The 14,533-nt window shown below is 29.4% G+C and overlaps 1 protein-coding gene and 1 long non-coding RNA gene across 2 annotated transcripts in view; one reads left to right on the forward strand and one right to left on the reverse strand.

Annotated features, from left to right (window-relative positions):
- Positions 1 to 6,035, forward strand: part of LOC122633416 — a 16,653-nt gene extending 10,618 nt beyond the window's left edge. Inside the window, exon 3 of the long non-coding RNA XR_006328109.1 lies at positions 5,926 to 6,035. This is a non-coding gene — a long non-coding RNA (uncharacterized LOC122633416). The remainder of the gene's footprint in view (positions 1 to 5,925) is intronic.
- The window catches only part of LOC122633412 (NAD(+) hydrolase sarm1), an 84,298-nt gene extending 76,279 nt beyond the window's left edge, over positions 1 to 8,019 (reverse strand). The window contains exon 1 of the mRNA XM_043821246.1: positions 7,774 to 8,019. Coding sequence (XP_043677181.1) covers positions 7,774 to 7,812 — 39 coding nt within the window. The 5' untranslated portion in view covers positions 7,813 to 8,019. The remainder of the gene's footprint in view (positions 1 to 7,773) is intronic.
- Between the last annotated feature and the right edge of the window lie 6,514 nt (positions 8,020 to 14,533).

Consider the following 14,533-nt stretch of genomic DNA (forward strand, 5'->3'; position numbering starts at 1 on the left):
TTTTTTTTTTTTTTTTTTTTTTTTTGGTTTAATATTGTTTTTCCTCTTAATCAGCTCCTATAGCTAGCTGCTATTCTATTAACGATCATTTAAATTTAAATTTAAATTTAAAAGAAACCACATGATTTGGCCGAGTAATGCCAAAGAACACAAACGGAGGGGTGTGTCGTTTTGTTTCGTCGAACGAAAAAGAAGCGCGAATGCGAAGGATAAAAATAGCTAAGGAGAGTGCAACGACCTCGTAACCAAAGCGGAGACAACGTCAAAATCCTTTTAAATCATCCAGGAAGGAGATCTTTTACGAAAATGTTTCCCAATGGGCAATTTCGTTCATTTTCTGGATGATCATAGACATACGATTCGATTAAACATCGACGAACGTAGGATGATATCTAGAATATTTACTATTTTCTTTAACTCTTTGTTATTTTTTTATTTTTTTTTTTTTTTATTTTCTTTTTTAATCTAAAAATAACGCGTCTAAGGAACGACAACACGTTACGTATTAAAATGAAATATTAAAATAGATATTCTCTCTGTGTCTTCGTTGTTACGATCAATTTTTTTCTTTTTCTTTTTTCCTTCTTCTTCTTCTTCTTTTTTTTTTAGTTATTTTTCTTCTCTTCCTCCTCCTCCTCCTCCTCCTCCTCCTCCTCTTCCACTTCTATACTTCCGTCAGAAAGAAAACAGAAAAAATATGACATAAAACTGGTTAATGATTGATTTAAATGATTTTTCCTCAGATTTTTCCACGTATATATCATGCATAATATTAAACGAGGTCGTATGAGATATTTCTTATTATACGGAAGGATGTATTATTTATTAATTTATATCTTTTCCTATAGCCGATTTTATAATCTTATCGATGAGGAGTAAATCAACAAACGCGATTGCAAAAACGATATTTTTCTATCTATTTGATATTTTTTGTTCTTTTTCTTTTTCTTTATTTATTTTTTTCCCAGACCGATCGTATTTCGAATAGATCATTATTATTAGGATTATTGAAAAATGATGTACGAATAATCGATCATTCATATAGGAACGACTTGTTAGATTCCAATATAAGATTATAAAATCGTGCCAATATTATATATCGTGCGTTTGTCAGTCTCGTCTTATTTATTCTGACGTTTCTGTGACACCAGAATTCACTTTATAGAAACGATATCACGAAACGACGATATCTTTGACTCGATCGTAATGTAATCGCAGATACGTTCTTACGATAAAAGGCCAAGTGAACTTTATCTCTCAACGAGATCACAAAGTCACAAGATGCAAATTCCAATGGTTGTCTAAGATAGTTGGATTTTTCTTTCTTTCTTTCTTTATTTCTTTCTTTTTTTCTTTCTTTTTTTCTAAACAATTTTTATCATTTCTTCATTTTTCTTTCTTTCTTTCTCTTTTTTTTTCTTCATTTTCTTTCACATGTAACTTGTTCCTCATGGTGTGTGTGTGTCTGTGTGTGTGTGTGTGTGTGTGGGTAAACTACGATCGCTGTTCGTATTCGAACAAATAAATAAATATTACTAATGTAATGGCGACCATAGACCACCGAGTGTATAAATAATTTATGCGTACTTTCGCTGCATTGCGAAGAACAATGAATTGTATTATAAACGCCTTGACCTAAACCGCCTCTCTCATGAGCCCTGATGTTGATCGGCACTATCCTCTCGTTTTAAAATAAATCGAAAATTATATCTACGATGATATATGTAAGTAACGTTATACCTTGCGTTATATCTCATTATCGATTATTCTAATACTACGAATTGTTCGTTTACATTTCTTCGTTAATGATATTCGTAGATAAAAATGTATCGATTAATCCGCATTTTTAATTACGAAAAAAAAAAGAAAAATACGTACAACAAAATTTAATTCTGTCGTATTTGTTAAAAAAAAAAAAAAAAAGAAAAAAAATGAAATAAAACAAACATTTTCATCCCTAATATCTGATCCAACGCGACAAGTTGAAATCTATTTTTAGCATTAATTACGTTAACAACAGACAAAGTAAAAAGAAAGAACGTATACATATACATACAAACAAAATTAAATTCGATCATACGAAGAATTACGAAACATTCTTTAATCTTTAATCTTTTACATGCGAGGATCGTAGCATGTTACAAAAAAAAAAAAAAAGAAAAAGAAAAAAGCAAAAAAAAAAAAAAATAGAAACAAAAAGAAAGGAAAAAATGGTACGACTGACAGGATGAATAGTAATTAGTCACGAAAACGTTAAACGTTAAAAATAGCTTCAATATGTTTCTATACGTGTATGCGTTTATTTCAATATCTACCTGTATCTATTAAAACGGTAGTGGTGGTAAATACATTGTATTGAATTTCAAAGGAAGGAAGGAACTTATCAGTGATCTTCCGACGTCCTCGAAAGGAGTCCCAGACGATCTCATTAATCACTGGGAGACGCGTCTCGCTTCGTTTAGTTTCGTTTCGTTTCGTTTTGTTTCATTTTGTTTTCTTTCATTTCGTTTCGTTTCGTTTCGTTTCGTTTCGTTTCGTTTCGTTTGGTTTGGTTTCGTTTCGAGATCGTAGGTTGGTAGACTGTAAAAATCCTTCGTCCTGATCTACGGAGGCCTATCGATGTCTCTCACGCCTAAAGCCGGCTTGTAAATCACAAGGTAATCTCGATCGAGATCGCGTTCTCTTATTTACCAAGTAAATTTCTACCTATTTCTCCTTATTTGAGCTTATTCGCGCGAATCGATATTCTAAGTGTTTCAATTATTTCCTTTTAATTTTAATTCGAATTATTCGTCGTTAAGAAAAAAAAAAAAAAAAAAAAAAGAAAGAAAAGAAAAAAAAAATTAAATACAATAAATAAAAAAAATAAGAAAGGAAAGAAAAAATATATATATATATATATATATATATATGTGATCGCGCTAATCTATCTACCTGCCTACGCGTTGTCATTGAATTTATTAATAAATTTATAATTCATCGGATTCTAAAGATAAAAAATTATACTTTTAAATAACGATTATATGAAATTTCATGGTAACCTCTATACAAAGTAACCTTTTCAAATTTATTTTTATTTGGGACACCGCGTTAATCAATATCGGAAAAATTAATTATGCGATCATTTTTTACAATTTTTTTTCTTTTCTTCTTTTTTTTTTCTTCTTTTTAGCAATCGCTTTCTCTTGAGCGTACATGTATACGTGCGTGCGTGTGTGTGTATTTTTTTTTCTCTTTTAATGTAATACTTAAATGTTAATATAAATTAGGTGTCGCTCACGTGTTCTTAGCGACAACAAAATTGAACATGTGTTCATTAATGTAAATTATTGTCTCTCTCTCTCTCTCTCTCTCTCTCTCTCTCTCTCTCTTTTTCTTTTTTTCTTAATATTCGAAGCAAAATAAATTATATGTCGCGATAATGAATATCTTAAATCGAAAACTGATGCCAATGAGTTCTACCATCGATAGCTTCATTGATGTAGAGTTTAATTAATCTACTCTTGTATTTCTCTCTATCTCTATCTTTATCTCTCTCTTTCAACTCGCTTATTATCAACCAATACCAATTGCTTTTTATGTTTGATGTTATTTACGATATTGTTGGTGTGACTTTAAACACTTTTTGAGGTTGAATTTCAACATTGAACTCGATTAAAATAATTACGCAATAAGATCGTCATTAATATTCACGAATAATTATTAATATACGCGATATTTATATCAATAAATAAATAAATGTATATATATATATATATATGACTATTTTCATTAAAATTTTTTATCAAAATAAAAATAAAATAAATACGTATTTAAATTGATACTATAAAACGAGACTTCCTAGATCCACATTATTTTCATTATTTTTCATTGATCTATCGGAAACGAAAAATACTATTAATTTTTTTACTATCAGATTAATACAGATATATTATATTGGATTAATAACGATATCACCGTATATAGATTATTTTCAATATTTCTATCGATATCGAAAAGAAATTAAATTAAATACGAGATATAAAAATCTTCGAACGAGATTTACAATCGTTCAACAAAATTATAAATATCGATAGAGAGCATTAAATATCAATGAAATAAAAATAATCGATATTTCTCAAATGATCTATGAAAATTGATAATTAATTACGAACTATATACGAACGAAAATATGCAATTTTTTTTTGCACGCGAATTTTACTGATCTATCTATCTATCTCTCTCTCTCTCTCTCTCTTAATCATTTTGTTTTCTTTTCTTTTTTTTTTATTTTTTTTATTCGTGAACAAGGCAGTATAGTTTCGAGAGCCGCAAAACATTCGAGAGAAGCCAATAACGAGTTAAAGTACTGGCTAATATACGGCGCCACTTCTCATTCAAGCTTTTATGTTCTTTTTTCTGTTTTTTTTTTTTTTTTTAAATTGTCTTTTTCTCTTATTTTTTTTCTTGTTCTATGCTCTCTACGAAACGAGAATCGGACGTTAACCGAGCGTATAAGTCGACATGAAAGTTTTTTAAAGCACGTTAATAGATTACCCTATTCGTGCTCGTAATCCTCAAACATATACACATACATACACACTCATATTCACATACTAGTACAGAAAACAGAAAAAAAAATTGCAAAAAAAAGAAGGGGAAAAAAAAAGAAAGAAAAGAAAATAAATAAAAAATTACAAAACTTTTTAATTCACGCGTTTATGGTCGATCGAGTAAACGTCGCTCGGTAACTAAACTTTCCTTTCGCTAGAATACTTTATAAATTCTATTCGCGAATAATTGCATATATTACTTGAAATATACAATTATACGAACAATTCTATTTTTGTTCTTCTTAATGTACTTCTTTAATCGTAATACGCAAATACAAACATACACGTATACGTATCTCGTTTCTTTATATAAAAAAAAAAAAAAAAAAAAAAAAAAAAAAAGTAATTGATTGTGTAATTGAATATGATTTTGTTTCTTCGAAATTATCGATTGTTATATCCAAATGTATTCTATTACAATTTCTAAAATTCCTTTTTTTTTTTTTACTTGTGAATAGTGATTGGTTAAATCACAGAATGTCCCGTTAAACGACGATAATTTAAATATTCAATAAATAATAAATCTAATGACAATATAATGCATTTAAAAATCACGTGCTTACTTTGTAAATAATACATATATGACCGAGTACAGGGAAAAGATTTTACGATACGCACGAGTTCCATTAAAACTCGAGAAACATCCTTTGTAAAGCGAAGACATTCGCTCAAGGAAAAAGATTCCCATTAATGTTAACAAATGAAATTTACGGTGATCGTTAAAATCCAGATTCCTTTAGATTCTCCAACAAGAATTATATACACTTACGTACGCAAGTACGAACTAGACAATGTATACCAGAGCAAAATTATCTCTCAAAAAGTAAAATAGAATGAAAGAAAAAGAAAGAAAAACAAAAAAAAAGAGAGAGATAGAATAAAAATAAAGCAGACAAAAACGGGATAAAATAGAACGAAAAACAACAATAAAACAAAGATTGAAGGTAAAATAGAAAAAAAAAAGAAAGAAAGAAAGAAAGAAAGAAAGAAAGAAAAAAAAATTTTTTCCTTTCAAGTAATTAAGTCTTAAGTGCTCGATCTCGACGATAAATAATTTTTTAGTCGGATAAATCGGAGTGTTTCCTTCTAAACTCCTTTTAATTTTCCTGGTTAACTCGTAAAAAGAAATTTGACGCCTTTTAAACGTCGCTACGTTGAGATCGTAAATGTCGTAACTTAGCTGCGATCACGGAGATCGTTAATACGATCGTTAGAAGCTCGTCGTAATCTGCATTTGAAAAATCCCGGTCAACGAGTAATTACGATGTACTATTAATGTTTATATATATATATATATATATATATATTATATTCCTTTTTTTCTTTTTTACAGATTCCATACAAAAAAGGTATTTCACGATTTAACAAGAACGGCATACGAAGTGTCTTTATTAAAGTCGAAGATGACTCGTCAGATCGTCGCCATCGTCGTCGTCGTTGTCGTCGTCGTCGTCGTCGATGGTATAATGTCAAGGTTCGAAAAGAATTAAAAAAAAAAAAAAAAAAGATATATATATACACATGCATAAAGAAAAAAAAAAAAAAGGGTGATGAAAAAAGAAAATAAAATAATGAAAATAAAAATTTCTTTTCGTTTCGATCTAGACAAATTTTTTGGATATGGATCTACGTGATTGATAGATTAATATTGTTGTTTTCTTTCTTTAACGAGAGTTCGATAATTATCATTGTAAAATAATTTGTTCGCTATAAATGGAGAGAAGGAGAAGAGGGTGGTAATGGCGATAACGTTGCAAGGGAAAAAGGAGAAAAAGGATTCATTATATACACTTGAATTATTTCTCGAGTTATTCTCGAAGGTCACGTGCTAATTCCACGAGTATCATACGTTAAATGTTGTTCGATATATATTGGTAATAAGGAAAAAAGGAAAGAAGAAATAGAAAAAGAAAAAAGGAAATATAGAAATCTTTCAATATAATTCTCCAACTCCAACACTCCATTATCTTTTCTTCTCATGGATATCTGCTTTCTAAGCTCTAAGAAGAAGCCGTACAACGATGGAAAGATTTTTCGCAATATGTTTCTGGTATAGTAAATAAGTACATAGATCGTTTAGATCTAACGAAGCCGATCGCGTTGCACAAGCGATCGATAACAGGTTCTCACGTGTGGATTCCATCGTTCGCGTCGGCTTCGATTTGTACTTGTAATCGTAACTAATGTTGAAAGCGAAAAGAGAAGATGGATGAATATATACAAAAAAAAAAAAAAAAAAAAAGAAAAAAAAAGAAAAAGAAATGTACAAAAAAAAAAAAAAAGAAAAAACAAGAAAAGAAAAAATCAACGAAAGGATAAATAAATCGTAATCGTTGTTTAAGCGAACGTAGAAATGAACGCGATTAATCGTTCGTCGAGATCGATTACCGGACTTGATCGAGTTAATATCAACCGTCTGTACGATTCAAGTTTCATTGATAGATCTTAAACGTTCGATGATCATTATTGATCTTGGAAAAATCGTATTTATTTTTTTCTATAGAGAAAAAAAGAAAGTAGATACAAGGATTAATCGCGAATGAAAAATATTTTACAGGAGTAATACGAATCTTTGATCGGAGTAAACATTTATTATCAATATTCCCTTATTATTACTTATTCATTTATTATACGTATATGCGTATATGCATGTGTGTGCGTACGTGCATGACGAAGTGTAAGAAAGCGTTTCGAAAATAATCAAGTGCTGCCATCTCGTGAAATTCTTGAAAAACTTGTTGTGACTGTTTTATCGAGTTTTATCGACGATAAGTACGTGTGCGTGCTGTATATGTGTACTTACATATATATATATATATATATATATATATATATAAAACGGTTAATTTAATACCGCATATAATCTAAAGTTATTTGACTATCGCCTTCTATTCTACCTTTTATCTTGTATTTTAAAACCGATAACCATTATTACTTCCTACATATAATAATTTCAAACTCGTGGCAAATCTCCATAGAAAAAAAAATGTATATATATATATATATATATATATATATATATATATATATATACTAACAAAGTTCTCTCTAATAATAAATACGATCATTCGATAGAAATCTAATTCTTAAATTCGTACAAATATTTCGTAAAGATAATTTCTGTGAGAATACGATCGAATAAGAACAATAATCATAATAATAACGTTGAGAAAAATCTTACCTTTTCTCTTTGTAGACAACAAGATATTCCATTGCCCATGATTCGATGAAATCAAACGAAAATGAACTAAATTTGAAACAACTCGATTCTCCTTGATCTCTTCTGTAACCTATAAAACGGTCTTCTCCATCGTGGCCGGTATAAAACTTTAACGTCCATCTTACGCAGATTATTTTTCACACCAACTTCGAATAATATTATCCTCGACGACATCATTTCAAAAACCAGTTGTTGCACACTTCGAGAAAGTTGACATTTAATGTTTTCTCTATCAAAAATAATCGTTTTCGCACATTTGCATTCGCTCAGACGCACGCACACACGCGTCCCAACTGAAAAAGAATTCTCGACCAATAGGATTTCTCGTAGAATTTCAAATGTTCCATCGTACGTTACGATTATTTTATTATTATCTTGAATAACGTATCACGTATTAAAATATATACGTATATGTATACATATATATATATATATATATATGTATATATATTTTATTTTATTTGAATCGTACACGCGTTCTCCCGACTTTATTACACGTGTTTGTACGTATAATTGTTTCGTTTAATCGTACGTAATATTATCTTTTTTTGCTAATAACTTTTCAACGACACGATGACAACGACGACGATGACGACGACGACGACGACCACGACGAAGACTGTAACTGAAAGATTAAAAAAGACGTTATTCGAAAATACGAAACGTACAATATCTATGCAAGTGTCGATAAGTTTTCAACATGACTACTAGAGGACGTTACACCTGTTTTCTAACTTTTATCATCAAGTATTACGAGTTAACAAAATTTTTAACGTCATGATTTTACATTATCTACACGTTAATATTCCAACTCATTTTACACGTTTACGTAAGTTGTTATTATCGATACATAATTTTTCAATACGATGTATCAAAATGGCGGGAATATTCGAACGTTGCTTTGTTGTTTGTTTTCAATTTCTTTTGTTTCAAATATACCTCGATGTTTTATATATTAGACAGATTTATTTTATTCGTTCGAATATTGCGTGTTTTTGTTGTTAATGAAAAGATTACAAACAAAGTAAATAAATGAAAGACGAGAAGAATCGATCGAGTAGAATTATAATTGAATCGTTCGATCGTAACACAATACGAAATGAGGATTGAAATAATTCGAATAAATCCAATTTCTCGATTTAATATCGACGATCGTTAACGATATTCGCCTCGATTGTCTCCCAATTAACGTGTCATTGCTTTATTGTTGCACTTTATTTTAAAAAAATGGAAATGAAACGTAACATTGACAATGCATAACCTCGAATTCATTTCTATCTTATTAAACGACGATCGAATATAAAAATGATTTAAAAAAAAATAAATAAAAATCGTCATACTTGATTCTTCTATTAATATATGCAACGTTTTATGTATATAATTTTTTTTTTTTCATGAATTATTAAAATAAAAAGAAAGATTAACAAATCGAAGAGACGATTGTCCAGAGATCAACGTCGATAAAATAAAATGTTTCTTCTTTTTTTACACGCAAATAGATCTACGTTATCGACTTCGATTTAATACGATAAATCGAAAGATATTTCGAGATGGCACAAGACGTCAATTTTTCTAATCACGGTGATATTATAATTAACGTGATTAGATGTTGCGTTTCAATTATATTATACTTTTCTCTCTCTTTTTTTTTTTTTTTTTTGTTTTCTTTTTAAATAAAACTGTATTCGCTTTTTATCGATAATTATATAACAATAATTAACAGTACGAATACACTATAACATTGTACAAATTTTTATAATTACTTAAAAATCATCGTTGAACTTTACACGATCGGAATTCTGTCCAGAAGACGGTGAAATCAGTTTTTGTTAATATTATACGAATTGAAAATTTAATCGTTTTGAAATGTTTAAATATAATTATTTTATATTTAATGCGCGAATGTAAACAAATTATTACTCTACTTTAATAATAAAAATACATAAAATATATAATAATTTTATTCTCATACGTGTGACGATGTGTGATGAGAGACGAAACGTCACATCGTCTCGGTTTCTAAAATCTATAATATTATTATTATATAAGAACATTTTGAACATGGTAAAATTCAAATATGATTAAGAGCCATACTCGAAGGGTTCTTTCGAACCTTCGAAATTAACTCTTTGGTAATCTTGAAACTCCAAAGCAATCTTGAAACGAAAAATCGAGAAATCAGAGAGAGAGAGAGAGAGAGAGAGAGAGAGAGAGAGAGAGAAACGAAAATTAGTATATTAATTGCTGAAAATTCATAATTAAAAATGAATTAACTTATTCTAAGTTCATAATTTTACAAGTCTCTTCGTTTTTTTTTTTTATCGATAACTCTGCTCGACTTTTTTTCAATCAAAAGCTCCATGAGTCTATTGAGACTTTTCTTTTACGAATAAAATTATTTGTTTTTTTTTTTTTTTTTTTTTTTTTTTTTTAAATTAATAAAAAAAAATCTTTGTACGCTCCTTCTTACAAGCGATTATTCTAATTGTTGAAAAATAAATTACACGATTTCGCTTGTAATCCAGAGATTTATACATCGCGAACGTTTTCTTGCTCAATTTTTATTAATATTAAAATTAGTAAATATCGTCATTCTTTGCTATTTTCGTAAGAAAAAAATATTTCAAAACGCATTAAAATATTTACTATTTCAAATAATCGTAATAAACGCGTAAACATGATTAACTTATCGGGGGATTTAAAAATTAACTTACCACTTAAGAAGTACCGCGATGACTCCAAAACATTCGACCGCGATTTAGGTCGAAATCGACGGTGGATGATTCGTAGTTGGTTGAAAATGTGGTAGGTCGACATCGAAATTGGTTGAGGTTCTCTTCCGTGATGCACTGACTCTAATTCGCGCTAATTTATTAACGAACGGTCACACTGAATTCACTTTGCGAAACTCTACTATCTTTTCAAAATCAGTCTCTACGACTGTCAAAAAAAAAAAAAAAAAAAACAAAAGAAAAAGAAAAAAAAATTTAACATTTCGCGAACAAACACTGACTCTAACGACTGCATTGCACGCAGTCGATGCAAAAACACTTGTTTTAATCGTGAAACGCGAACGAACCAACACTGCTTCTATTTCGCGAATTTTTTTTTTGTTTTTTGTTTTTTTTTTTTTTTTTTTTTTTTTATTTTAGCGACTACAAACACTCGGTTATTTCATTGTTACGCGCGCGATTGCAAAAGTTCTGAAACAAAAAAAATACGAAATGAAATAATTTCAGTTGAACGAAATAATTGCTTAATTATTAATAGATTAATTATTAACAGAGATTATATAATGCATTATTTAATTAAACTTATATTAATTATAATAAGAAATTATAAATTATTTAAAAAAAAAAAAAAAAAAATGCGATATAAAAATATACTTACATTGAATTTTTACTAGTAGGAAAGAAAACCTGTTAGAATTTCGATGTTGACTCGTCGGGGTACGAAAGAAGACTGATACGGTAATTGTCAAAGTCAATGAGAGGTTTAATTTTGTTGACGTCACGCGTAACTATCTCCCTCCAGTTTAAAATTTAAGTATAAAAGAAAATCAATATTATCCTCGCTATTTAACGACGCACCGATCAATAATTTTTGCCTTTGTAATCGCGATCGATCGATATTTCGTATTGTATTCGATTTTCATGTATATACATACGCGTGTACACACACACACACACACTATAAATATTTTTTTACACTTACACACACGTACTTTTCATCGTATCTTGTATGATTATGAGATTTCACACTTCATAAAAAATTTTCAAAAATTTCACGAGATAGAATAATTATATCGAATTAGAATAAAGGTTAGTACGTCGTTCTCCGTCATTCGGAGTTAACAGGATGTTTCTCGTTCGAAGGTACGACGAGTACTAAAGCTAAACAAATTTGTTTTCTTAGATATACCTTGAATAATAACGAAAGGTGAAAAGATATAACCTACGGATTTATATATATAATACGATCAAAAGCTTTTTCTTTATCTTTTTTTATGCGAATTTATGTTTATGGTAATATACGTGTGTGTATATGTGCGTGTGGTGTGACGTATGCGTGTGATATGCGTGTTTATGTGTGTGGTGTGCGTGTGGTGTATGTGTGCATGGTGTACGTTGTGTGTGTATGCGTGTATGTATGTGTGTATGGTGTACGTTTTGTGTGTGTGTGTGTGTGTGTTTTGGTGTGTGCATGGTGTACGTTGTGTGATGTATGTGTGTGTCCGTGCATACGTGAGATACGATTATTACGAATGTGTAAGTGCGTTGCGCCGAGCTTAACGTTTATTTTCATGCGTGCACTATCCTTTGCAAAAATATCCGAGTGAATTATTTTTCTCTTTCTTTCTTTTCTTTCTTTTCCTTTTATCCGTTGTCCGTTTTTTCATCGAATACATAGGTATTTTCTAAGAAATAATACAGGTCAGTGTGCGAGCCTTGAAATTTATATAGGTTAGTACTGTCCGAAAATATGTAACGGTTTTTCTCATGGTCATCTTTTAATTCCCGTCTCGTTTACGCACGTTTTAACGTATTACTTCTCTATATACATATATCCATATATTGACTTACATATATGTATCGTTTTTTCTTCGTTCCCTTCTTCGAGCATTCTCGATTATGTACAATCATGTACGTATAAAAAAAAAATTCCACGAAAAATTCACAGTATTGGTTTCTTCCAAATACGGATATATATGTATCCGTATATATATATATATATACTCACGTTTATTGCACGTTATTTCGCGCGTAATATGTAAAACATAGGGATCATTTACGTGAACGTGATACAAGTCTACATCTGTTTAACCTTTCTAAATATTCGACAAAATATAATCGTTTCGTTGCAAAATTATTGTTTACGTTTAAAATTCCAATTAATGACATTTGTCATTCGTATCATATCACCTATTTATTTTTAATATATTTTTTATTATTTTCGATCGAGATAATTAATACTTGAATTGACTAGCGATGTACTCTAACTGTAAGGTCCACTTTCCTTCCTTCCTTGCTTGTAGTCTTATCGCCATCTTAAACACGGTGTTTCCTCGCTCCGTATAATTACAGGTAATTAACATATTTTTTTCTAACGTATACCCTTTTCCTATATATCAATCGATAGCTGAACACGTGATTTTTACGAGGCCGTATTGATGAATCGGTACATCGTCGCGTTCGAAAGATATTCGCGAAAATAAAATCGGTCTCGTAGATCGCACTCAGGAAACTATTGCGTCATATTTCTTTTTTTACATTTTCTAGCTTTATTTTCATACGTCGATACTTCTCTCGCTTTTTAATCACGTTCTGATCAATTTTTTATATTTATAATTGTAATCGATCGATATCTTGTATTATATTCGATTTTTATATATTTTACACACACACACACACACATATATATATATATATATATACATATCGATATTAGTACACACACACACAAATACATACATACATACATACACACTCTTAATCTGATCCTGTTTAATATATGATCGTATACATTACAGATTTCCAAGAATTCAACGAGCTGGAATACAACGGCATCAAATACGCCTGTCTTATACCGAGCTTCTCTTCGTACGAGTCGAAACAAGTAAGTCCGTTTTTGTTTAATAACATACAGCGAGATAGATAATAATAGACAGAGATAGATAACATTCGACATACACATACGATTAGTTTATATATTTCTAAGAAATCCTCCAGTCAATTATAAAACAAAAACAGTCGAACGTTCGTCCTCTCTCAAGGATAAAGATCATTTATTTCTCTACAGTATCTCGACGAGTAAAGACCTACGAAAAGCGTCGATCGATTTCGTTAATTGCGTATTTCGTTGAAATTTAATTATACGTATTTTATAGATATCAATAATACGTATTTTTAGCTCACGTTTTTATTCCGACTTAATCACGATTAGTTTAGTAATATAGAAAGTTATATTTATCGTTGTTATAACATAGAACCTTATAGGAATTTATATTTACGCTTTAGTTTATTAATCATCGATTTTACTCATACAGATATCGTTTAATTATAGAAAATTTCTTAGATTTTTATCAACAATTAGATCTCTATGCAGTTCTATCATCATGCGGTACGACCTGAACGATTGATTATTAGGATATAAGGATATAATTAAGAATTCTAATGGTTTATGAATTCTAACGCTTTATATTTTATTCTTTGGCACGTTAATAATAGTGCCATTAATTATTTTTAAGGCTTATTTAAGGCGAGATTAAGAAAGATCGATTAATTATCTTCGATCGTTTAGTAATTAAGATAGTTTTCGAAAGATCGAATATTATAATATTTCGTCGATTCATGAACGAGTACCATTCGTTATAAAACGTAAATCACGACAGCGTAAATCTTTCAAGGCTTTCGTTATTAAACATTTAAAAATAATAACTTAGAGAAATCTACTTACCTCATCGTATTAAAAATTTCCGAAGAAATACAAGATAATTATACTTTTTTTTTTTTTTTTTCTTCGATAAATATCTTCAAAAGATTTATATAAATTCAAGGATCGATCAATTGCGATAATAATTAGGAATAAAATATTTTAGCAAGATGGGATGTTAAAAATAAGAACGTTAAAAAGTATAAAAGAGATACGATATTACATTCGTAGAAAATAATAAAACGTTGTATAAACTAGTAAAAAAAAAAAAAAAAAAAAGAAAAAAAAA

The sequence above is a fragment of the Vespula pensylvanica genome, chromosome 12 (assembly GCF_014466175.1).
Source record: "Vespula pensylvanica isolate Volc-1 chromosome 12, ASM1446617v1, whole genome shotgun sequence".
NCBI lineage: Eukaryota > Metazoa > Arthropoda > Insecta > Hymenoptera > Vespidae > Vespula > Vespula pensylvanica.